This window comes from Paramormyrops kingsleyae, chromosome 12, assembly GCF_048594095.1.
Source record: "Paramormyrops kingsleyae isolate MSU_618 chromosome 12, PKINGS_0.4, whole genome shotgun sequence".
Taxonomy (NCBI): domain Eukaryota; kingdom Metazoa; phylum Chordata; class Actinopteri; order Osteoglossiformes; family Mormyridae; genus Paramormyrops; species Paramormyrops kingsleyae.
Window position 1 is genome coordinate 31815097 of NC_132808.1, and position 22425 is coordinate 31837521.

Genomic DNA, 22425 nt, shown 5'->3' on the forward strand with positions numbered 1-22425 from the left:
TGATGGTAGATAAGTCTTTATTTTCCTTCTGTCAAAGCTGAAAGCGTTACATTGTAAAACACTACAAGGCGTCACATGCAGATTACATAACTCATGGGGAATAACAAAACAGACACAGACTGTATAAAGTACGAGTGTAGCACACAACCTAGACCAAAGCAGCTACCACAAGCATTAGGAGAAGCCAACATGTCGGTATTAATAAGTGACAGGCGGTAAGTCAGGGCTGGTATGGTCACCCCAGACAGTCGCTCTTCCTCAGTGTCTTTGGGATCGCGGACTGGCCTCCTTCGGTGGCCTCGCAGGTCACCTCCTTTGCCGAGCTCCACTCCTGCTCGGTCAGCGTCAGCGTGCTGCTCCAGCCGTAAAGGCCGCCGCTCTGGAGCAGCCCGGTGCTGCTCGCCTCGGAGGAGCCCCTTGACGCTCCATCCACTTTCCAGCTCAGCGCCCAGCTGGAGGGGAAGCCGCCATTGGCCAGGCAAACCAGCGAGGCTGTTCGCTTGCTGGAGAGCTCCTGGCCAGAAGGGGGCAGCACTGTGAGGGTCGGGACAGTGGTTTCTGGGGAAGAGAATAACGTACAGTATGTGAAAGGGGTAGAAGAGTAAGTGGACAGATTCAATACGGACTTGGCGTAAAGTAACATAGCTGGGAACTGAGAAATGGAAAGGATTTCATTCCATTCACAAACAGAAACGTCCGTTTTGCTCTGTATTTATGTTGTGTGAAGGGAAAATGTTGAGAATATACAGCGTAAAGCAACGTTTTTTGAGGCTGGGCCTGAAAACGGTTTACGGTCCCGCTGAACTCCAAGCTCTATATTACGTGTGAATAACATTTTGACCACATTGCAGAATAAGTTTAACAGAATAACCATAGTTTTTTTTTTATAAATAGTATTTGCATCTCGTTTTAAAATTTGTTCACAAGTGATCAGATTGTTTAAGTGCTTAGAACAAGTATTAGTTAATAGAATTAATTAATGAACACTTAAAATTTTAGTTATAAAAGTAAATGATAACAGTTTACTTGATGGGGTGCAAATAATATAGTATTATGCTAATCTTAGTTACTTGCTGATCTCATGTTAATTCATCATCAATTAATCATGAGGCATGTTTTATCAATTCTGTAAACCTTTGTGAACTGCTGAATGAACAAGTAATGAATAACACAACTATTTGTTCACGATTTGCTCATAATTAGTACTTCAGCAGTTATTACTAAGTATTTGTGCCCTGTCAAGAAATTGATATCAAATAAAAACAAGCTGGGTTTAAATGGTGTTCTTGAACGACTCAAGTTTTTCTTTCAAAGAAAAAAAAGCATACAGCCTACAATTAGTGACGACCCCGCTCTTTTGACTTTTAGTGAAATAATAGATAAACTTCATGAGCTGAGCTCATTAAAATAATATAATCAGAATTCTAAAACATTTTACACATATTTTGGCATTCATTAATAGTATCGTAATTAGTAATTCATCGCATTGCATATTTGTGTTGCACGTTTCAGCATACGTTGAAATCTTTCACTTAATTAAGTGGCATAGCTCAGCACTGAAGTAACACTGCTTGACAAAATTGTTGTGAAGATGAGAAAATAAATCATTTTTGGTGTTGTCTTCACTATATTAGTGATAGTTTTGGAACAGACACAGGATATGGTACCATTGCAGTAAATAAAGTGGATACTTACTTCCAACATCAAGCTTCGTGCCCCCCCCCCCCCCCGAAGATGAGCACAGTGATTCAGCCCCGTTTAGTGGCTGTACAAAAACCTCAGCGACTCCTTTCATGCCAGGTCCCGTGAAAATTCGTAACCCTCTGTGTCTCATATTCACACGAACGTGCGTGACTGTCTGTGTCTCACATTCATGTGAACGTGTCTGATTGTCCCCTGGTGTCTCACACTCACATCAATGTGCATGACTAACTTTGACATGAACATTAGTGACTTTCCTCTGTGTCTCACATCTCCCCTCATGTGAACATGTGTGTTGTCTCACAGTCTAATACTCTCCTCTATATCTATTTGTATTTCTTTCCCATCGGTATATATCTGTCTCAGAGGCAAATATGCATTATTCATAAAAACAATAATTATTTTTAAATTATGTACAATCATGTCAAAGCAAAGCTTTCTAAAACACTTTTAATAAAAAGATAATAAAACATCCTATCTAAAAGGAAACAAGCACCAGCAGAGACGACTGTAAACTCCACAATGAAATTGAATTCTCTGTATTTTCCTCAAAGCTGGGAACTCAGGGAGGTTTTATGATTTTCCATATCGATATGTTATGTGCAGTTTGAATGACCAACGTCAGCAAAACAGTAGAAATCAACTGCATCGCCAGGCTGAACTTCACCGTCGAGTGAAGTCAGTCCCAGATCCAGATCCACTGAACCTCACTGGAGTCCCAGTGTGGCGATTCCTTTTTCTTCATATTAGGACCTTTGGAGCAGCTCCAGGTTTGACCTTGTAGCAGAGTAAGTAACCATTAAGCTCACTGCTGGATTTACAGTTCAGGGTAACTGTGATGCCTGAGGGAGCGATTTTAGGCCTGTGGAGCAAGAACTGTGCAGTGAGGCTTGGGGAGGTTTTTGTACGACTTTATATCACTGCAGTTTGAAGGACCAAAATCAGTAAATCAGTGGTAATCTTCTGGTGACCTAGGTTTAGGTCAGGTGGCCAGGTCATATGATGCGACACTATTACTCTGCTTTGTAGGCGGTTTGGTGTGTCCAAACCTTTGACTGGTACTGTATGTACCTGTCTAAATATTAATGACAAACATGTATTCATCATGAGAATTCTAATTATTTTTAAATTATATGCATAGAATAGAGCTTTCTAAAATTGTTCTAATAAAAACAGTTAATTATGTGACTTACCCCATGCTGAATAATGTAGGAGATGAAAGGTCTCAAAGGAGAAGATCATCTTTTCCAGGATCCCAAAACATCCAAAGCACAAGTAGAGATGATTGTAAAATCCACACTGAAATGAATTTCTGTATTTCCTTCAGAGCTTCTTCTCTGACTGATCTCACAGAGCAGGAACTGGGCAGTGGGATTAGGGAGGTTTTCGAATGATGTTATATCACAGTGTGATGTATGGATCACCATAACAAACAAAACAATAATAATCAGCGGTATCATCAGGCTGGACGTCACTGATCTGTAGAGTGTAGTCAGTCGTAGATACAGATCCACTGAACCTTTCTGAAACCACAGTGTGAAAAGATTCTCCTCCCCAAACTGTGATTTTAGGAGCTTCTCCAGGTTTGACCTGGTACCACCACATCAATTAAACAGAAGTGCTGGTTTTACAGTTCAGGGTCACTGTGCTGCCTGGGAGAGCAGATTTCACTGGTGGAGTCTGAGTCACTGTATACTGTCCTCTGGATCCTGAAACCAACCAGAACAAAGAATTAATGAATAACAAAAGGATATTGTATCAGCATTAGAGAAAAATGATTGAAAAGTCAAACACCTTTATTACTCATTACTGTGTTGCAAAATAAAAGTTCTGCTGCACTGAGATAAATTCAAGATTCAAGATTCAAGAGGGATTTATGGTCAATACAGCAATATACATGGTATACCGTGCATCGAAATGCCGTTTCACCCAGCCCTCCCCATGGTGCGTAGAATATAAAAAATATAAAAATATAAGCAGAAATTACACACACAAGTACCTTGAGAGCTATAAAAATTTCTGTACACAATTAAATACCTATAAAAACTATACAAATCTCTGTACATTAAACAGGGACAGCAGGAGGACATAAGACGTTTCAATGTGTTATAAGTGAGCAGTAAGAAGCCGCCTCCTACCCTGACTGCAGAAGATGAGCAACCAGAGGAAGATGATGATGATGAAGCTCATGTTTGCCTTTATTTCCACGGCGATGAGACCCGACTGTCAGTCATGAAGAGCTAAACACACGGGACTAATAAACACTGCCAGGGCACTGAAGTGTTTAACACTGATGCAAATGATCCTCTGCGTGCAAAGTGTCTCTCGTGTCTCTCACAGTGACATCAGCTGTGTCACACTTACTCAAATGTGAACCTAACTGGCTGTATTTTATAAAATCTATTAATTGATACCGTTTGACCCTGCCTTTTGTGTCTCTTCCCCATTTGGCCTGCAGGTGGTGCTGTTCATCCTGCTTCCCCCGTCTCTTAGCCTTTTAACCCTCCTATGTTTTGCCTTGCCCCCCCAGACCCCCGCAGAGCTCATGGGTTGAGTGGCTTTTAGCCTGCCTCTCCATTTGTTTATTTTAGGGTTTTAGTTTATCCTTAGCTTTTGGTTTTTTATGGTTAATCCTCGTGCTTCTGTTTTGGTTTATCCTGCCTGTTCCTTGTTTTATTATGTTTACGAGTTCCTTGGTTCTTAGTTCTTCCTAGTGTTGTTAGCTTTGAGTGTTTCATAGTTTTCAGTGTTTGTTTGAATTCCTTTGTTCTGTGATTAGTTAATTGTAATCCACCCCACCTGTTTCTAGTCAATCTGTGTTCCCTGTGAGTTGATTACAAGTCACACTTGTCCTCTGTTTGCCTTGATGCTTTGTGAGTATTTAAGTGCCTGTTCTCACTCAATTTGTTAGTCAGTCATTGTTGTTTATGTTCTCGTGTGCTAAGTAGCGGTGTGTTGTTGCTCTGTTTAGTTTCTATGGGGGTATTTCACGAAGCAGGATTTCTTGCTTGGCCAGATAATTTGTCAGATTTAAGGTAGTCTGAGGTACATTTAAGTGGACGAAGATATAGTCCATTTAGCCCAGACTACCTTAAATCCAACAAGTTATCCAGCTAAGCAAGAAATCCCGCTTTGAAAAAAACCCCCTATGTCTGCTCCCTGTGTTACCCAGTTTTTCTGTCTTTTCTTGTTCTTTAGTTGTGTTTAGTTTCTAGGTTTCTAGTTAATCCCTTATTTTTCCCAGTTTGTTTTTGACCCGTCATGCTCTCTTATTTTGTAGTTTATCCCTTTGTGTCTTCATTTTTAACAAAAAGTTTTTCTCTTGGGGTCGCTAATGGATCGTCATCTTTCCCAGCCTGGATCATGCAGCACCATAATATAAATGTATTTAGATTGTACAAAGGAGTGATAGAAATTGCACATAAGCCAAACTATTGAATAGTTATTTTTGGTTAATCATGGTATGGCTCACAGGATTTCCTAAACATCATTTATATTGTCACGTACAGAGCAGTTGACTGAGAGGCCTCAAATCCACCAGCAGTCGCCGACTGTTACTGTGGGTTTTTGTACTGCTCTGTGTCACTGTGTGAGGTTTGGGGAACCATAGTCGGCAAAGCAGAAATACACAGCTGCGTCTTCAGCCTGTACTCCAGTGATAGTCATGGAGAAGGCAGCTTTGCTCACATCTCCGCTAAATCGTGCTGGAGTGTCTGAGTAGCGGGTGTTAGTTTCATATATTATGAGCTTAGGGATGGATCCATCTTTCTGCTGGTACCAGGATAATTTACCAGAAAGCTTTTCAGATGAGCTGACCTTACAGGTCATGGTGACAGTGTCCTGTAGGACAGCAAGCTGCACTGTAGGGATCTGAGTGATTGTGATCTGGTTACTGGACCCTAAACCAGAAACAAAGGATCAGTACAGAGAGACTTCAGTGTTATTATAAACCACTGAATCATCAAGCATAGACTGAGAAAGAACACTGCAGAAACACAATTATACTTAGAGTAGAAATTGATAAACAAGCAATGGATCAATTAACGGACCGTCTCCTACCCTGACTGCAGAAGCTGAGAGCCCAGATGAGGACAGTGATCAGAATCATTGCTGTTTGTAGATTTTGGAGCCCAGCTCAGAGTGACTAAGGTCTAAATGCACAGGAATATAAACACGCACCAAGCGCTGAAGTGTGTCACCCTGATGCGGCGTGACGTCTCTATGCAAAGAAGGATTGCATGCTCTCATCGTAGACTAAAACCGTGTGTGTGTGTGTGTGTGTGTGTGTGTGTGTGTGTGTGGACTGACGAAATAAGAGCTTTATTTGGGGAGTTTGAAGAATCATATTAGCCATTAATATTTGTATAATGATGCCTATAAGTGTGAGGATGGGGGTTGTGTGTATGACTCTGTGAATTAGGGCTGACTTTTATCAGAAGGACACCAGTTTAAATCCCACGACGGGCAGTGTTGTGACCATTGGGCCCTGTAGGACTTAGCCCCAATTGCTCCAGGGACAGGCTGGCCTTGCTATCTCAACTGCCTGCTGTTTTGGATAAATTTACCGCCCAACCATTTTCGTTGGTTACAGGACACATTTCTGAATCTGTTTCTACTCCTTCTGCTCCTTTTAACAGCTGAAAGAGAGCCGTGACCTTTGGCAGCATTAAGCCACAGGCAAATGCAGAGTCATCGTTTAGTGACTCGGGGATATTTACTATTGGGAAAGACAGACAACTTCTGCTGACCAGGAACAGGCTGCAATGTACCACATTTCCACTAGGTGTCAGAAGAACTGCAGTAAAGTCACACGTGGTAACAGAAACCTTTTAATACGTTAAATTTGTTTCCCTGTCACTAATTCCAAGGTCTTCCTTATAGCGGATACAGAGGTGGAAGAATCAAACAGATTGACCACAAATGTCCCCTGCTTAGTTCAATGGCTGCAGAGGGCCGTATTCATACACATTTTGCATATATATATTGTGTGTGCGTGCGTGCGTGCGTGTTTTAATTTGTTTTATTTATGTTGTAGTGACCACCAATGCATCACCCACTTAACCCCCAATTATCAGTTCCAGACATCAAAAAAGAAAACAAGAGACCAGTGTCTATTCATTCTATAAACTAGACAGAATACATTTTAGAATTTTTGTGAAATACAAGGTCACAGAAAACAGCAAAAAAAAAAAAACAGAATGCAGCTTATAAAGCCGCAGGCAAAGGACGACACTCTGCTGTCGTTTCTGGCCCAGTAAATGAATCATCACCACCCTGTCATACACTGAGGCACAGAACCACTAAATCAAGTCAACTGGAAATTGAAAGATTTGTGATTTTCTGGGAAAAGTCCACCAGGGGGCGTAGTAGAGTAGACATCTGCAAGCCTCCAGTTCTCCATACTGCCGCGGCAAGTGTCACTATGGAGCTGTTCCTTACTCACTGGTCTGGCTGCTCCTTTGCTTCTCCTGGCAGGACTCTATGTTAAGGTGGCAGGGTGACTACAATCAGAGGCTCTCTGTTTCTCCCATTGATGATTGGCCAGGGGTTAAAGTAGGGGTACACCTTTTCCTTGAAGGTGTCCGTAAAGGTGAAGATGTGGCTCATGTCTCCGGCATCGTAGAAGGAGACCAGTCCACGGGGGTAGTCCAGGTAGATGCCGACACGCTGAGGCTTCCTGGGCAGCCTGAGCAGGTTCTCCATGGAGGTGCAGGCCTCGTACTCGTCCCCGTTGCGGAGCACCAGCGTCCAGAAGCCGTCCTCGGGGCACAGGTTGATCTCCTCCTTACGGTTGACGGACTCGACGGCCACCCCCAGGCCCCAGGCCGTCTTCTCCCCCACCTCCACCTCCCAGTAGTGCCTGCCGGAGACGAACCCCTCGGAGCCCAGCACGATGTTGTAGCGGGTGAACCTCTCCGGGTTGTCTGGGAGATTGGGCTGGATCTCGCCTACGCTTACGTGGGTCCGGCAGGCCGACACCATCAGGCGCGGGTAAGCGGTGTCTGGGTCCAGGGTCACCGCCTTCGTATCTAGGTGACGGTAGTGAAGCCAAATTCAAATCTTTGGGAATGTTTCTTGCGCCATAAGAAAGGATGTCACTGTTTCGTAGAGGCTCTTGCAGCTAGCTTTTTAGTCATCTAGAACAGGGGTGGGGAATCTGTTCCACGGAGGACCAGTGTGGGTGCGGGTTTTTGGGATGACCTCTCGATCAGCCAATAATAAAACTGGTTCTCAACTCCTGTCCTGGGGACCCACTGTTATTGGGTGTTGAGAGGCCCTGGGAACTTGGAGGGAGCAAAAATGTGGACTGGCTGGGAAGGAGCAAAAACATGGACTGGCTGTGGGTCCCCGAGGACTGGATCGGGAAACACTGATCTAGGGCAGTGATATATTCCATTACTTTTAATTATTTACAAACACTTTTTCTCCCCACGTGAGACTCAGCAAGCAGGGTCAGGCAATTCTTGTAGCAGTCTGGGTTAAGGGCCTTGCTCAAGGGCCTAACTGTTACTTGATTACTCCATCAGTCACAGGATTTGACCTCATATCCTTCTGGATATGGGCGAAAACCCATAACTCGCCGAGCTACACGGCAGTCAGGGGACTAGGCCGCTGGCGACGGACTCTCTCAACATACCTGGATGCAAGATGGAGCGCATCTTCCTCCAAACCCTGTACTGCAGTGGCCCCACAAACTCCCCGGGCTGCAGGTCAGCGGACAGCTCCTCGGGGGGGTGGAAGACAGGCTCCGACCTGGGGGCGGCGGTGCGGCGTCAGAGCCCACATCTCACCATGGGAGCAAAGTCACCCTCCAGGCAGCCTCTCAGGGGCTTTGATCCACACAGAAAAGGAAGCAGGACACCTTACCTAAGGATGAAATCCCTCATACCCTGGGAAGGAGGAGTGAGAACCTTTAATTACTACTCAAAGTGTGTATATACACAACAGGAGTTACAAATTACAATCATGTAGAAATAAGTATTACAAACAAAAAAAATGCAGAAACAGGATAAATAAGTGAAAATGCTTTATTTTAGCATAATCTCGCTAGGAAGCCGGACTCGAGAGCACGTGGTATAACTTCTGGAAAAATTCACTCTCTTATATTAACTTGTGGAAACACTCTGGAGGAGGTGCAATGTCCCGTCGTCTCTCACTGTCCCTCATCCAGCCTTTACTCACTCTGACCCATCCTGACCTCCTTCAGCCTATTCCAGCTTAACCCTTCTCTACCTTCTCAATCCGGATCTGAAGGTGCTTTCTTCTGATTTACTTTCAACTTTCCATCTCCCTCTGGTACCCCAATGCTCACTCTGGCCCCGCCTCTTTCTGCACGTCACTTCCCCCTCTGGTACCCCATTGGGTGTGTTCGACTTCATGCAGCCGCTTACAGCGCTGGCTTAAAGCAATGCATTCTGGTCCTGACACAATGCATCATGGTTAGATTTTTTTGTCCGACTTAAGCCAGCACTGCAAAACGTCACCACGCGTCACCATGTCACATGGTATAAAAACCTCACAAGAGCAAAATGACTTAAGACCGATCATGCAGCATCTCTCAGCCGGCTGCACATACTGGACCCGCCTCCGTGACGACACAACTTTGCCCTTATTGGCTGAAGATTTGTCACATGCATGACGTTTGTATCCCAGGCAATTCTGGTGCGTAATCTGCTATTTCTCCCGAATATCATGTAAAGCAGTAAGAACGGGTTTTCAGTTCATTTACCTGGTAAAATAAAGTTTAAATAAATTACATAAATGCTCTAATAGTAATGTAAGTTATTTATTTATTGTTAGTTACTGTAATGTTGTGCTGCTTTATTTCTTTAACCGTCTAGTCTGTGAAGAAGGCATTCAAGTAAGAATTGCATTGTACTCTGTACATGACAATAAAAACTTTGAATCCTTGAAGTTGATCTTTTTCCTGGCAGCTATCTTTTTACACAGAGCCACAATACACAATAGTTTTTTTCCCACTGATAACAGTTTGTATCAGGAGTTGCTTATTGTAAAAGAAGTAATGTGCATGCAGGTGATATTTGTATAGATTTATCTGCACCCTTCTGGCAGTGCTGCCATTGCAGCCAGGTTTCGCAGACTACGAGGAGTAGAAGTTGTCCGACTTGGCTGCAGTCAGTTTATACTCCACCCCTGCAGCCGCTGGCAGATCGCGCTCCACTTCATGTCAGCTGCAGACAGACCTAAGCCCAAATCGAACGCAGCCATTGCTCACTCTGGCCCCGCCTCTCCCTCCGTGCCACTTCCCCTTCCGTCTCTCTTCCCTCACCCTCAGTAGAGCAGGATTCTCCTCCTGCTGCAGCTTGCGGCGCAGCTGCTCCTCTGCAGCCTGCAGCGAGCTGAGCTGTCCGGCGGCGTGCGCCACGGATTCGGCCAGCCGCCGCGTCCTGCGCTCCTTCTCCCGCCGTAGGCGGCCCTTCACTTCCTCTTCCTCACGGTCCAGGAATTCACGGAGCTGCCGGAACTCCTCTGCCATCTGATCCTCCAGGGCAGCCGTCTGCTCCTACATGACATGACGGGCATTTCACATGACACATTGCCACACGAGGCACCAACCAAAACACACTGCAGCCTTTTTACATATTCCACATATTCCTTTATTTATTACTTTTTCATCATCTTCTATTACTGCTAAACTGGTATAGAGTCACGGTATCCCATGTGGCAAAGGGCATGAGGCAGGGGTCCCTCCTAAAGGCAAGACCTGTCCATCACAGGGCACAGGCTACAGTCAATGTGGAGTCTCCTATAAGCATGTCTCTGAACTGCTGGAAGATGCCCAAGTACCCAGAGGAGAACAGATACAGAAGCAAAGGCTGGTGCAAAACCCCAAGCCGGGGGGTATCGGACAAGGCATTCTTCACTTATGCCGCTTAAAATATCTGTGGGAAAGTCTGGGCGGCTCGGTGAATAGAACCACGTGACACAGGAATTTCGCAGCAATGGTTTGTGGTTTCCTGTTTCGGGGGCAGACAGAAGTTTGCAGGAAATAGGATAAAAAAAAATCCAGAACACAAAAATGTATAAATAAGTGTTAACAGATTTATGCTGCACAGTTCAATGGCATGAAGAGTAACCCAGTCAGATTAGTTAAACTCTCCAAACTCTCCCTCCAAAAACTGGTGGCAACAACCTCTCCAGAACTGATTTAGTACATTATATGATAACAAAATGTCATCATTTTCTAGCAGATATCAAGCTATAAGTTTGTCTTTTTCATTTGGAGACTGATGCTTGCAGAAAGGTTGTTTGCAGAAACCGGACTCAGCAAACATGGTACCAATCCTTCCCAAAAGTTAGAAGTAAATATCTACTTCAAAACACTATAGTAGAGGGCAGGTAACAGAGCTTGTGGCCACTTTCTTTTTCACTACCTCTGTAAGTAGCTGGCTAGGAAACCAGCCATTGATGAGAATTATGACCGAACTTCCCGCATCAAGCCTATCAGGTGTCCGGTTACCCTCTTCAGTGACTGCAATGGCTATTGTACACAGCACAAACCCATCTAATATATCAAAAAGTGCAATACATAAATAAATAAACCAGTGGTTTTTGTCAGATGTTTTGAAATAGCATCAAGATTCCAAAAAGGAGAGTGACAGAAATACTCTCCTTGTGGCTCGAACCCACGATCGAGGGCCACCTCACCTTCACCGTCACTATGATCTGGTTGGTCTGCGCCTGAAAGCGCACTGCCTGCTCCTTCTGCAGACGGACCCTCCGCAGCGCCAACGTCAGCTGGTCCTGGAACCCGGCACAGGACTGGTCACATGGCATCCCGGCCCCTGGAGTGTTCTTAACCAGTGGGCTGATATGTTAGGACACTGTTCTCCAATCCGGTCCTCAGGAACTTACAGACAATCCATATTTTTGCTCCCAGCTCCCAGCAGAGACCTGGGAGGGAGCAAAAATCTGTACTGTCTGGCATGGAACTCAGAGGGAGCAACATCGACTGTTTGTGGGTTCCATGAGGATCGGATTAGGAAACGCTGGGTTAGGAAATTCACTTACGGCTCAAAAACAGAACAAAGTAAAGAAGATGAATCTTCTTTTGAATCCATAGCAGATGCAAAGGTTAATAATACAGTGAAAGCATTGGCCAGTCACCTTATTTATAAATAAATAAGAGAGTTTCTGACAATGGACAGAAAGAAGAGAGTACAGGAATCATTAATCAGAAGCACAAAGTACTACTGTAGCACATCAGGCTTCCTTTGAGACCAAAGAGGAGGTCTGGACCATGGAAACTACTGCGAGAAGTAAAATGCAAGATAAAGGCCCTTAAGTCGTTATATTGTCAGCACATTAAAATGATCTACTAAAGAACTAATATTATTAAATACATTTTAATCAGCAACATGGTTTCAAGAATAACTTTACACAAATTTTATTTTTTCTAGCTTATTTAACCAGTTTGTGAAACTACGCGGCTCATCTGCAGTGTTTGAGCACACATGTGGGAAGCTATCGGGACTCACTAGCGACGAATAGGTGCTAAATTCCGCGCACACCCAGAATCTGTGCTGATCCTTAAATTCTTGTTTCGATGTGAACTCGAAAGCAGGGCACATGCGCATTGCATTCGTTTTTTGGGTGGGATATTAGACAAAATCTGTTTCTATAGTGCAGTTTTTTTCTGTTCCCACTTGCCCGAAGGCGGATGCCATCCATTACCCTGTCTTCCTTCGGTTATTCATTTAAGATACATATTCAGATTGTCATTAAAAACAGTAAATCACAACCTCACCGGAGTACGTGGTATACTCACACGTCGATAATCCATAAGTTTATTTTAAGATCCTTCAGATTTATGTTTGCCATAGAAGTCTTTATTTGCCTTAATTATTTCAAGGGGCCGATCGCACTTATTTTTAACTTATTAAACCACGTTCTCACTTTATATATTTGTTTGTGCCATGTCTCGATGTGTCGTGTTTACATTTTTGGCTGTATACCATACAGTCGAAAATGGCAATAAAGATATGTTGACTTGACTTTGACAATGTAACCCACACCAAATATAAACCTAACTACATAAAAATACATCCAAATAAAGTTTAAATATAGTTTTCCTGTCTATACTATTTAAATGGAATCTTACTCAGTGAGCAGGAGGAACAGCCCGTGATCCCGTCATTTGCAGGAGGGACAACCAGCGGTGCATGACCAGGTGAAATGTACCTTGTAGTTCTCAAACGCCTCATTTATCGGTATCACATGGTGCATCCTGTGGTCCCTGGACATGCCGCATACCAGGCAGATAGCGACTTGATCGTCTTCGCAGAAAAGTTTAAGTTTCTCCTCATGTTCCTGGCAGTATTCACGCCCTCGATCGCTCCCAGAAGCGGCTCCCGGCGGTTTGTGGACCACGTCTCTCTGACGCACAGACTGCTCCCTCGGACGCGTATCCATCGCCTTGGCCCGTCTGACGCTCTCCACGACATTACACAGCAGCGAATTGGGCCGAAGGTTCGAGGTGCACGTTTTCCTACACTGCGGACAAGTGGGGCTCTCCTCGGGCTTGGCGTCCCAGCACTGAGTTATGCAGACGCGGCAGAAGTGGTGTCCGCACTCCAGTATCACGGGTTCGCGGAAAAGATCCAGGCAAACCGAGCAAGTTAGCTCGCCGTGCAGCTCTTCCAAAGCCCTGACTTCAGAAGCCATCTCCGGCCCCTGTCACGTCGCTCCAGGTGCCAAACCACAGCATGGCAGGGCAGCGGACCTTCACCGCCGTCCTGGGTGTGGTTAAAGTGAACCAGCGTGTCGGCTGGGCTGGCCGTGATTGAGCGGAGGCTTGTGCACACAAGTCCTTTTCGCACCCATATGCACACACCCTGGCATTTTGTGGAACGTGGGAATTAAGTTACAGTAGGCAATATTTAGATTTAACGACTGTTAATTAAACACAAGTAACAGGCAGACATGACAATATATTTGTATTACTTTTGGTTCTCAGTCAAGGAACAAAAGGATAATTGCAGAAGTAACTAAAATTAATACAGTATATATACACAGTAGGCCTATATGTACATTGTATGCTGTTTACAACTATTGTGAAGCTCAAACGACGCTACAGTACTGTGATATATCGTTTATGATAATAAATAAAATACATGCATTTACTTTAAACACGATTCTGTGTGAGATTAACCAACAGTCAAGCGTTAAAAAAAACCGAACTCCATTACCAATCAAAGTCAAAATAAATTATTCGAAATATATACTTCGCCTCTTCTAGAATTATATATTTTTTAAAATGTGCTTGGGACAAAAAACGTGCAAATGACACTTTGTGCTCGAGCTACAACGAATGAATAAAATAAGAAGTTCGCCACTTCTAAAAATATATTATAAAAAGCTTTGACTAAATGTGTAAACGAAAAATGTGAGAAATATATACTAACAATCACTCATATACAATTATACATTTACTCATTTGTATTTTACACGGAATAGTGTGAACGCAGAAGTCTTTTCAACGCTAGTGATTACGGTAGTGCGGGCACGGATCTTTTCTTTCGGTAACTCCCGTAAACATTTTTTTAACGCATTAGTGCGGGCGTAGCCCAACACCACCCCCCCCCCTCCCCTTTTCTCACTGCTTTCTTAGCAAAATAGGCCAGCCCAACTGAGGCGAGAATTTCATACTTTTGAAAGAGCGACAGTGTGGTGATGAATTCTCCACTTTCACCCTCTGCTTCCTGAGTATTACGCAAAACTCAAGGAATACAGAGTTACAAAAAAAATACCAATATTGCTTCTATGTGCATGTTCATCTTGATGAAACGTGTTAATATGCAATTGGACCTTGGAGTTTTTGGCAGAGAGACCACAGCCTGTCAGGGTGGGAAACATCACTCTTGCTCACATCAGTGTGAGTGCAGGAAACTCCCCAAGGGTGCTTCCATGGGCCCATGCTCTTCACACTGCTCCACCAGCAGCACCTGCTGCACAATCTGCTGCTTAATGCTGATAAGATGAAGGAAATGATTGTGGACTTCAGAAGAACCCCAGAGGAAGGGTGACTCTGCTGTTAGCAGAGATAAACGCATCTGGTTCCTTGGTGTGCCCCTTACTGAGGCTCTCTCCTAGAGCTAGCATGTGTCTGCTCTGACCAAGATGGTCCAGCAGTGAGCTCACCTCCTGCAGTGCTTCAGACGGACGAGAATGCCGCATCACTTCCTGTCCACCTTCTACACAGGCCCCATGAGAGAATCTTCACAAACTGTATCACAGCCTGGATTGGGTCCAGTAATTCCTCAGAACTCCAGTCCAGGACCAGCCTACCGTCTCTGCTGGATATCTGTAATGACCACTGCATCCAGAGGGCCACTAGAATGACCAAGGATCCATCGCACCCCTAAGCATATACACTCACCTAAAGGATTATTAGGAACACCTGTTCAATTTCTCATTAATGCAATTATCTAATCAACCAATCACATGGCAGTTGCTTCAATGCATTTAGGGGTGTGGTCCTGGTCAAGACAATCTCCTGAACTCCAAACTGAATGTCAGAATGGGAAAGAAAGGTGATTTAAGCAAGTTTGAGCGTGGCATGGTTGTTGGTGCCAGACGGGCCGGTCTGAGTATTTCACAATCTGCTCAGTTACTGGGATTTTCACGCACAGCCATTTCTAGCGTTTACAAAGAATGGTGTGCAAAGGGAAAAACATCCAGTATGCGGCAGTCCTGTGTGCAAAAATGCCTTGTTGATGCTAGAGGTCAGAGGAGAATGGGCCGACTGATTCAAGCTGATAGAAGAGCAACTTTGACTGAAATAACCACTCGTTACAACCGAGGTATGCAGCAAAGCATTTGTGAAGCCACAACACGCACAACCTTGAGGCGGATGGGTTACAACAGCAGAAGACCCCACCGGGTACCACTCATCTCCACTACAAATAGGAAAAAGAGGCTACAATTTGCACAAGCTCACCAAAATTGGACAGTTGAGGACTGGAAAAATGTTGCCTGGTCTGATGAGTCTCGGTTTTTGTTGAGACAATCAAATGGTAGAGTCAGAATTTGGCGTAAACAGAATGAGAACATGGATCCATCATGCCTTGTTACCACTGTGCAGGCTGGTGGTGGTGGTGTAATGGTGTGGGGGATGTTTTCTTGGCACACTTTAGGCCCCTTAGTGCCAATTGGGCATCGTTTAAATGCCACGGCCTACCTGAGCATTGTTTCTGACCATGTCCATCCCTTTATGACCACCATGTACCCATCCTCTGATGGCTACTTCCAGCAGGATAATGCACCATGTCACAAAGCTCGAATCATTTCAAATTGGTTTCTTGAACATGACAATGAGTTCACTGTACTACAATGGCCCCCACAGTCACCAGATCTCAACCCAATAGAGCATCTTTGGGATGTGGTGGAACGGGAGCTTCGTGCCCTGGATGTGCATCCCACAAATCTCCATCAACTGCAAGATGCTATCCTATCAATATGGGCCAACATTTCTAAAGAATGCTTTCAGCACCTTGTTGAATCAATGCCATGTAGAATTAAGGCAGTTCTGAAGGCGAAAGGGGGTCAAACACCGTATTAGTATGGTGTTCCTAATAATCCTTTAGGTGAGTGTATATATATATATAGAGAGAGAGAGAGAGAGAGAGAGTTCAGGCTCTGATGAAGCTTGCCAATGAAAACATATCAGACGTTGGAGGCATGGTTAATTAAAAATTCTTAGTTGTTTATTACATGGGAAAATAAAAACCCATCAATAACCAGTAACAGATTTTAATAACCAGTAACAGAGTTAATTTTCAGTGCGGGAACAATTAAAAGTAATTCAGTTTCATTTTCCATCTTAATGAAATATCATTTGATTCCAGTTTCTGTTTTCATTCATCAAACCTGATTCGATGAAACTATTACACAATTGTAAACATTTTATTTTACATGATCATCGTTCTGATGTGTTGTTTTTAAACACTCAGTTCTTCTAAATTTGGTTTCTTTGCAATGGTCAGTTTCTTTACCATGGCTTAGTTTCAATGTTTTCAATGTGTCAGCATTTGTGTCAACCACACAGTCACAAGTGAAGAGGGTAAGAGACTCATTTCCCACCACACAATTTATAACAAATGTGGAAGTGGTGCCCCAGCAGAGGAAGTGATGTCACAGAGAAGCACCAATGTTTGAATAAAAGCATCAAGTTACAATAAGCCCTAAAGAGAGAGGGGAGAGCAACCTGATCTTGTAGAACCTGTTTGACTTCTTTGATCCTTATCAGTTGTTTCAGGTCTAACAAAAGGAGTATATAACTGCAGAATACACTTCAGAAGATGCAGAGTTTCAGGCTCTCCCTCTCCTGGATGGTATGCCTGCTCGTGAGGCTCGCCGCTCTTGCTCATTCTGTCAGGGCTGAGGTGGGTTCGTTCTCCTCCTGCCTTCAGTTTTTCCACAAGAGGTCTTCGCCACACGGCCTAGAGGGCCCAGGCTATTCGCAGATATGCCAGCGCTATGAAAACACATACCATTTTGCAAGCCTCTACCGCAAGCAGTGGCGGACCCCGATCTACTCTGCGTACGTGTTCACCTCGGGGGGCAAGAAGAGGTCTAGAGTTCCATGGATGTACGAACCGCAGGTGAGAAAATAATGACTAATGGGTTATAATGAGGAATGTTGTGGTTGGTTACTGCAAATCCGGGGGTGACTTTCAGAGATATTCTGAAATGGCTCAGCTAACTAGCACACTTTGACAGGCATAACATCATAGATGTTACTGTGTCTGTTATTTGAGGAGTAGCTTTGCCGGTTGGTCATTGAGTAATCTCTGAGTTCACAGGCTCTGTCTGGCTACTTCACTTGTGAATTGTATTAGTGGTTTGCCTTTATTAAAAAGCGTTTTCCCTGTAGACATGGAATCAAACGTTCTGTGATATATATACTATGTATGGCGATAAATAAGCAAATATGCACACTTTGTAAATGCACTTAAAATGTCTAGGCAGCTGAAAGCATTGTTACAGACCACTAAATCACAATGTAATAAGTTTCACTAAAATGTGTCCTTGTGTATTTAATAGAATTTCCTCATAACTGAATTACGACTGGCCATTCATTTCCTAACTACTTTTAGTACTTTAATAAAACTAGGAACTTGCAGAAAAAATATATAAGAAAAGAAAAACTGAAAGTTTTTCCTGGGTTTTTTTCTGACAGCTGGCCAACTCTAGAGCTAGGCCTGAGATGGAACCCATTCCTCCAAATATGACAGACCAGAACGTTCTGGAGAGCCAGGCTGTACTGCAGGATTACAAGAACTCCACGTTTACCAAGGGCCACCTGAGTCCTAACTCACATCACCAGGAAGATTGGGACAAGAAGGCAACTTTCACTCTCACCAACATAGTGCCACAGAAAGCTGGCTCCAATTCTGGCCCGTGGGCTGTGCTGGAGAATGAGGTGGCGGCCAGATTAACCGCTTACTGCACTGGGCCGGCGTACATTGTAACCGGGGTACTGCCGTACGTCTCGCCCCACTGGATTCGCAACCGTGTGGCCGTGCCTGAGTACCTATGGTCAGCCTACTGCTGCCCCTCCTTCAGCTCCAACCTCCCAGAACCCCTCCGCGACACTTTTCCAACGTTCGCCGCCATCGGCCGGAACGACCGTCTCAGCACCCAGGACATTGTGCCGGTGAACCCCAAGGCCCCCGCTTCCACCAGGGGCTACGACGTGAGGCGGATGTCCCTCGAGACGCTGGAGGGGTATCTGAGAGCGCGGCTGGGTCTCCCTGTCAATGTCTTCCTTGACCAGTGCTTGTAAGACCACCGATTACGAATGCAGAAATGCCAATCGCCCCCTGCAGTCACACAACTGCCTGCACTGCATTTAAATGCTTTAATATATATTTCATAGGATCTATATGTAGAAATCTATTATATTTTATAATAGATTCTATATATTTTCCCATTATCTATTATTGCTTGAATTCTATTGTTTATGTATTTGTATTTTGTCACCTTTTATGAAATGATTGTGGTAGTGCACAAGTATTAATTGTTAACTATGTGTCTTGCTTTTTTATATACTATCTATACAGTTTATATACTATCTATACAGTTTATATACTATCTATACAGTTACCCTTTTTCATGTAGTACCTAAATACACCCCCCATGTCAGTTCCCATGTCAGGAGAAAGAAATAGCTAAATAAAATATAATAAATTAGAAAAATACTTTTATTCTTGGGTAGTACAGAAAAAAAGTACATTAACTAAACAAATCCAGTTCATGCAATTTAATGTAGAATTTAAAAAATATTACTTTGCATGTTTTAAATAAAATAAGTAATTAGCATTATGTAAATAATTGTACATTTAGTGCAACAACTACAGAATGGAAGGTTATGGTTCTGTCCGGGGGTGGGCAATACAGCCAAAATATCACAATATTTTTGACTGGACTCAAGATCCACAATATAGAACAGAGGTGGGCGATAAATCGATTTTATCGATTAATTCGAATTTACAGTTCAGCACGATGTGTTTTTATGAAAATCGATTTAGTACTTATTTTACACGCGAGCGCCAAAAGCGGAACTAATGCGACGCACCGTTCTTCACGGGTATATTAGCGCGCGCACCCAAACACTCTAGCGGATTCACAAACATCATGGCAATTGTTCGGTTTTGCGCCGTCGGACACAGACCAAACAAGTCCTCGTCCAAGTCTGTTCAAAAACTGTAGCAACCAATGGAAGCAGCACGACAAATTTATTCCAGCACCTAAAGCAGAGGCACACAGCGGAGTGGGAGAAGTGCAGCTCCCAGCGAAATGAAAATACCCGCAGCACCAGCACAACGTCCAAAGTTAAGCAAGCAACCGTCCCTGACACGTTTTCGAACTGTGTGCCATATGATAATAAGTGCCCATACATACTGTGGAAAAGCCGGGATTCATTAACATGCTAAGAGTTTTTACAAGTTTCCAAAAGCGTTTACAGTGGCGTGGTCTGCCATCTCACTTACAAGCATCTTTTTTGGCTTGTCAGATTGCACTTTAACTGTAAAGTTAAAAAAAATAATAATAAAGTTAAAACTTGTTTTGAACCATTTATTTGTCATCTGTAGTTTGATTTTGAGTATGGGAGGGGAAAATCGATTAAAATCGAATTTATGAAAAAATCAGATTTTATTTTTAGGCCATATCGCCCAGCTCTAATATAGATCAGAAATGTTCGTCCAAGTCCACTACCTATGTGTGAAGTAGTGTTTTTTGAGATGCGCTGACTGGGTGAAGCACCTACCACACAGATGGCAGGTGTATGGTTTCTCACCAGTATGGATTCGCTTGTGCCTCTTGAAATTGCCTCGGTCCCGGAAGCTCTTGCCACAGTGAGTACAGAGGTGCTTCTTCTCCCCAGAGTGGTCCTTCAGGTGCATGTTCAGCATCCTCTTGTGCTTGAACTGCCTCCCACAGGTTCTGCAGCCATACGGCATCTCTCCCGTGTGCTTGCGTAAATGAATGGTCAGATCCAACTTGAACATGAAGGTCTTGTCACAGTACTTGCAGGGGTGCATCCTTTCACTTGAATGAATCAGCTGGTGCTTTGTGAGACTGAACTGATACACGAAGCGTTTCCCGCACTGTGAGCACTGGTGCAGCCTCTTCCCCAAATGGACCTGACTGTGTCTGTTGAGCCCATGCAAGCTGGCGCACGCTTTCCCACACTGAATACAGGAATATGGCTTCTCTCCAGTATGAATGCTCTGGTGGGCTACAACACCTCGCTGGTTGTGGAAATGACGTTGCCGTGGTTTGCGTTGGGCCACGTCACGTTCCATCATTACTGCTTTGTCAGCCCCCACAGCCGACAGCTCAGCCACACCGCCAGCCGGGACAAAATGCACAAAGACCTCGTCAGCCCTCGAAAAGCTTCCGAGAGTCTTACAGCTGGCGTCCTCTTCTGTGTAGGGGCCAAACTGTGTATCTGAGTCACTCAGCCAAGTGAGCCGATGCCCATCGATAGCCACATGACTATCCTCCTCACTGCACACAGGCCAGAACTCACTGGTTCTCTCTTTATTACTATCTGTGGTATTATTCTGGGCTTTTGCCTGGTGGGCTGCATGTAGGTCTTGCTCATTGCTGGACTCGGTCTTATGAATCTCACAGAACTCCTGTGTGTCAGTACAAGCGTGTGTTTTACCTCCAGTGGCTGGTGTGTCTTCCCCATCATCATAGTCGTCCATTAAAGGTTCTACAATGAAAAATGAGTAATGAGGCTACCACATAGTGAAAAGTCATCCTGAAGGTAATTACAGGTAGGCTAAAAAAAATCATGTGCCTATTAACCATAGAGGTATTTCAACAATTTTCACAAATTATTACTTGGATAATTGAGGAGTGGAATATATCTAGGCTGACAATCCTCCAAATCCTCTGTTTTCTGTAACCAAAAGGTAATTTGTGGCACATTGTGACTAGTTATGTCCCCGTTAGACTGTCTACTGACCAATGTCTGGCTTCCATGTTCCTCCATTTCTGACAAAAAAGACCTCATGAATTTCAAAGACAAGACACTCAATCACAGTTAAAACTATTCTTCAAAACACTGTAATGTGACATAGCCTATATGTTCCTCACTGTCCATTGACGTTCCATTGGCTGGATCTCGGTTGATAGATGGCACTTCGCATAGCTGCTTACTGACCACAGACAAGCCAGACATGCACTCCTCAGGGTCACTCTCCTGAAAGAGAAATGATGTATTGAGACTGAAACTGTCTACTGACATGGTCAGCATTAGTTCCCTTGTTACTGACCTCTTGTTTAATAAGCACAGACTCTATTCTGGGAACCTCCTCCTTCATGGGCATAGTCTCCAGCCCCCTAGTCGGAGCTGTGGTACCACCACACGGCCTTGGTGAGCATGTTTCTGAGCACAGGAGTTAATTATTATAGCACAGTCAACATAAGATAATTCATAACACAGTTAACACACATTAATAGTAAACTCTTGGGAGTCCAATTCCATTTTATTTTTGCTATCTACAGGTTTCATATCCTCTGTCTTTCGCGGAAAAGGTGTCATAGAACATGTTTTTGTTAGTTTTACCTGATGTGTAATTACTGTCAACTTGTTACATAATTTATTTCCAAATACTTCTTTTCGACGTAGAAACAGAACGAAGTCATCACATTTTAATCATCAAAAAGAAGCAAAGATCACAGGCGTACTATTTATTAATACAAAATAAGCCCATTTAAAACTCGAGGTGTCACCTTTATGTTTTCCGCCATTTACGCTCTCGAGACCGAGGCAGCCTCCATCACCCTCCCGCGAGCTCGGGCGCGTGCCGCCCATAGACATCAGACTTGATTTCAGATTTTCATTTTCTTCTTTAATAATAGCTATTTCAGCCCTCAGCTGGAAGACTCCCGTTTCAAAAAGTTTTGTTGCTTCACACATAACCGATTTGACTAAAACTTCCATAACACTGCCGAGCTGAAATTGAAAATCCAGCAAGTTTTCAGACATAGTTTCCTTCGTTTGTGCAACAGGTGTAAATTAATCTGTCCTGAGTTTCTTTTCGTCTTAATTCTAAACAAATCCTAGATCGTCCTCCTAAATAACAGCTCTGCTGACCCGGAAGCACTTCCCATATGAAAATGTGCGCCTTACCGTATTACTTGGATGATACAGCTCATGCTAATGTGTTCTACAGAATGACTGAG

General features: G+C 43.8%; 3 protein-coding genes and 1 gene segment (V, D, J or C); 1 reads left to right on the plus strand and 3 right to left on the minus strand.

Moving 5' to 3' along the window:
- LOC111859351 (Ig lambda chain C region-like) lies at window positions 1–6378 on the minus strand. The segment is given in 3 exon segments: window positions 1–558; window positions 2895–5600; window positions 5761–6378. Coding segments are annotated over 2 exon segments (372 nt in total).
- Window positions 6379–6514: 136 nt separating this feature from the next.
- On the minus strand, window positions 6515–13529 carry LOC111859350 (E3 ubiquitin-protein ligase TRIM39-like). Of its 2 annotated transcripts, none has more exons than XM_072697967.1 (6): window positions 12904–13529; window positions 11371–11517; window positions 9992–10225; window positions 8569–8591; window positions 8339–8454; window positions 6515–7730 (listed from the first exon to the last, which is right to left on the minus strand). In XM_072697967.1, the coding sequence occupies exons 1-6, from the start codon at window positions 13384–13386 to the stop codon at window positions 7186–7188; spliced, it is 1548 nt and encodes a 515-aa protein (XP_072554068.1). In that variant the 5' UTR covers window positions 13387–13529; the 3' UTR covers window positions 6515–7185. The 2 variants fall into 2 exon arrangements, with proteins under 2 accessions (XP_072554068.1, XP_023697693.2); XM_023841925.2 differs by having other exon boundaries at window positions 11371–11466; window positions 12904–13527.
- A 3380-nt stretch (window positions 13530–16909) lies between these two features.
- Window positions 16910–19799, plus strand: LOC111859337 (endonuclease domain-containing 1 protein-like). The gene is made up of 2 exons (XM_023841904.2): window positions 16910–17324; window positions 17903–19799. Exons 1-2 carry the CDS (start codon window positions 17022–17024, stop codon window positions 18506–18508), a joined length of 909 nt encoding a protein of 302 aa, XP_023697672.1. The 5' UTR covers window positions 16910–17021; the 3' UTR covers window positions 18509–19799.
- On the minus strand, window positions 18909–22368 carry LOC111859353 (uncharacterized). The gene is made up of 4 exons (XM_023841930.2): window positions 21973–22368; window positions 21513–21625; window positions 21334–21439; window positions 18909–20947 (listed from the first exon to the last, which is right to left on the minus strand). The coding sequence occupies exons 1-4, from the start codon at window positions 22226–22228 to the stop codon at window positions 19938–19940; spliced, it is 1485 nt and encodes a 494-aa protein (XP_023697698.2). The 5' UTR covers window positions 22229–22368; the 3' UTR covers window positions 18909–19937.
- Window positions 22369–22425: the final 57 nt, after the last annotated feature.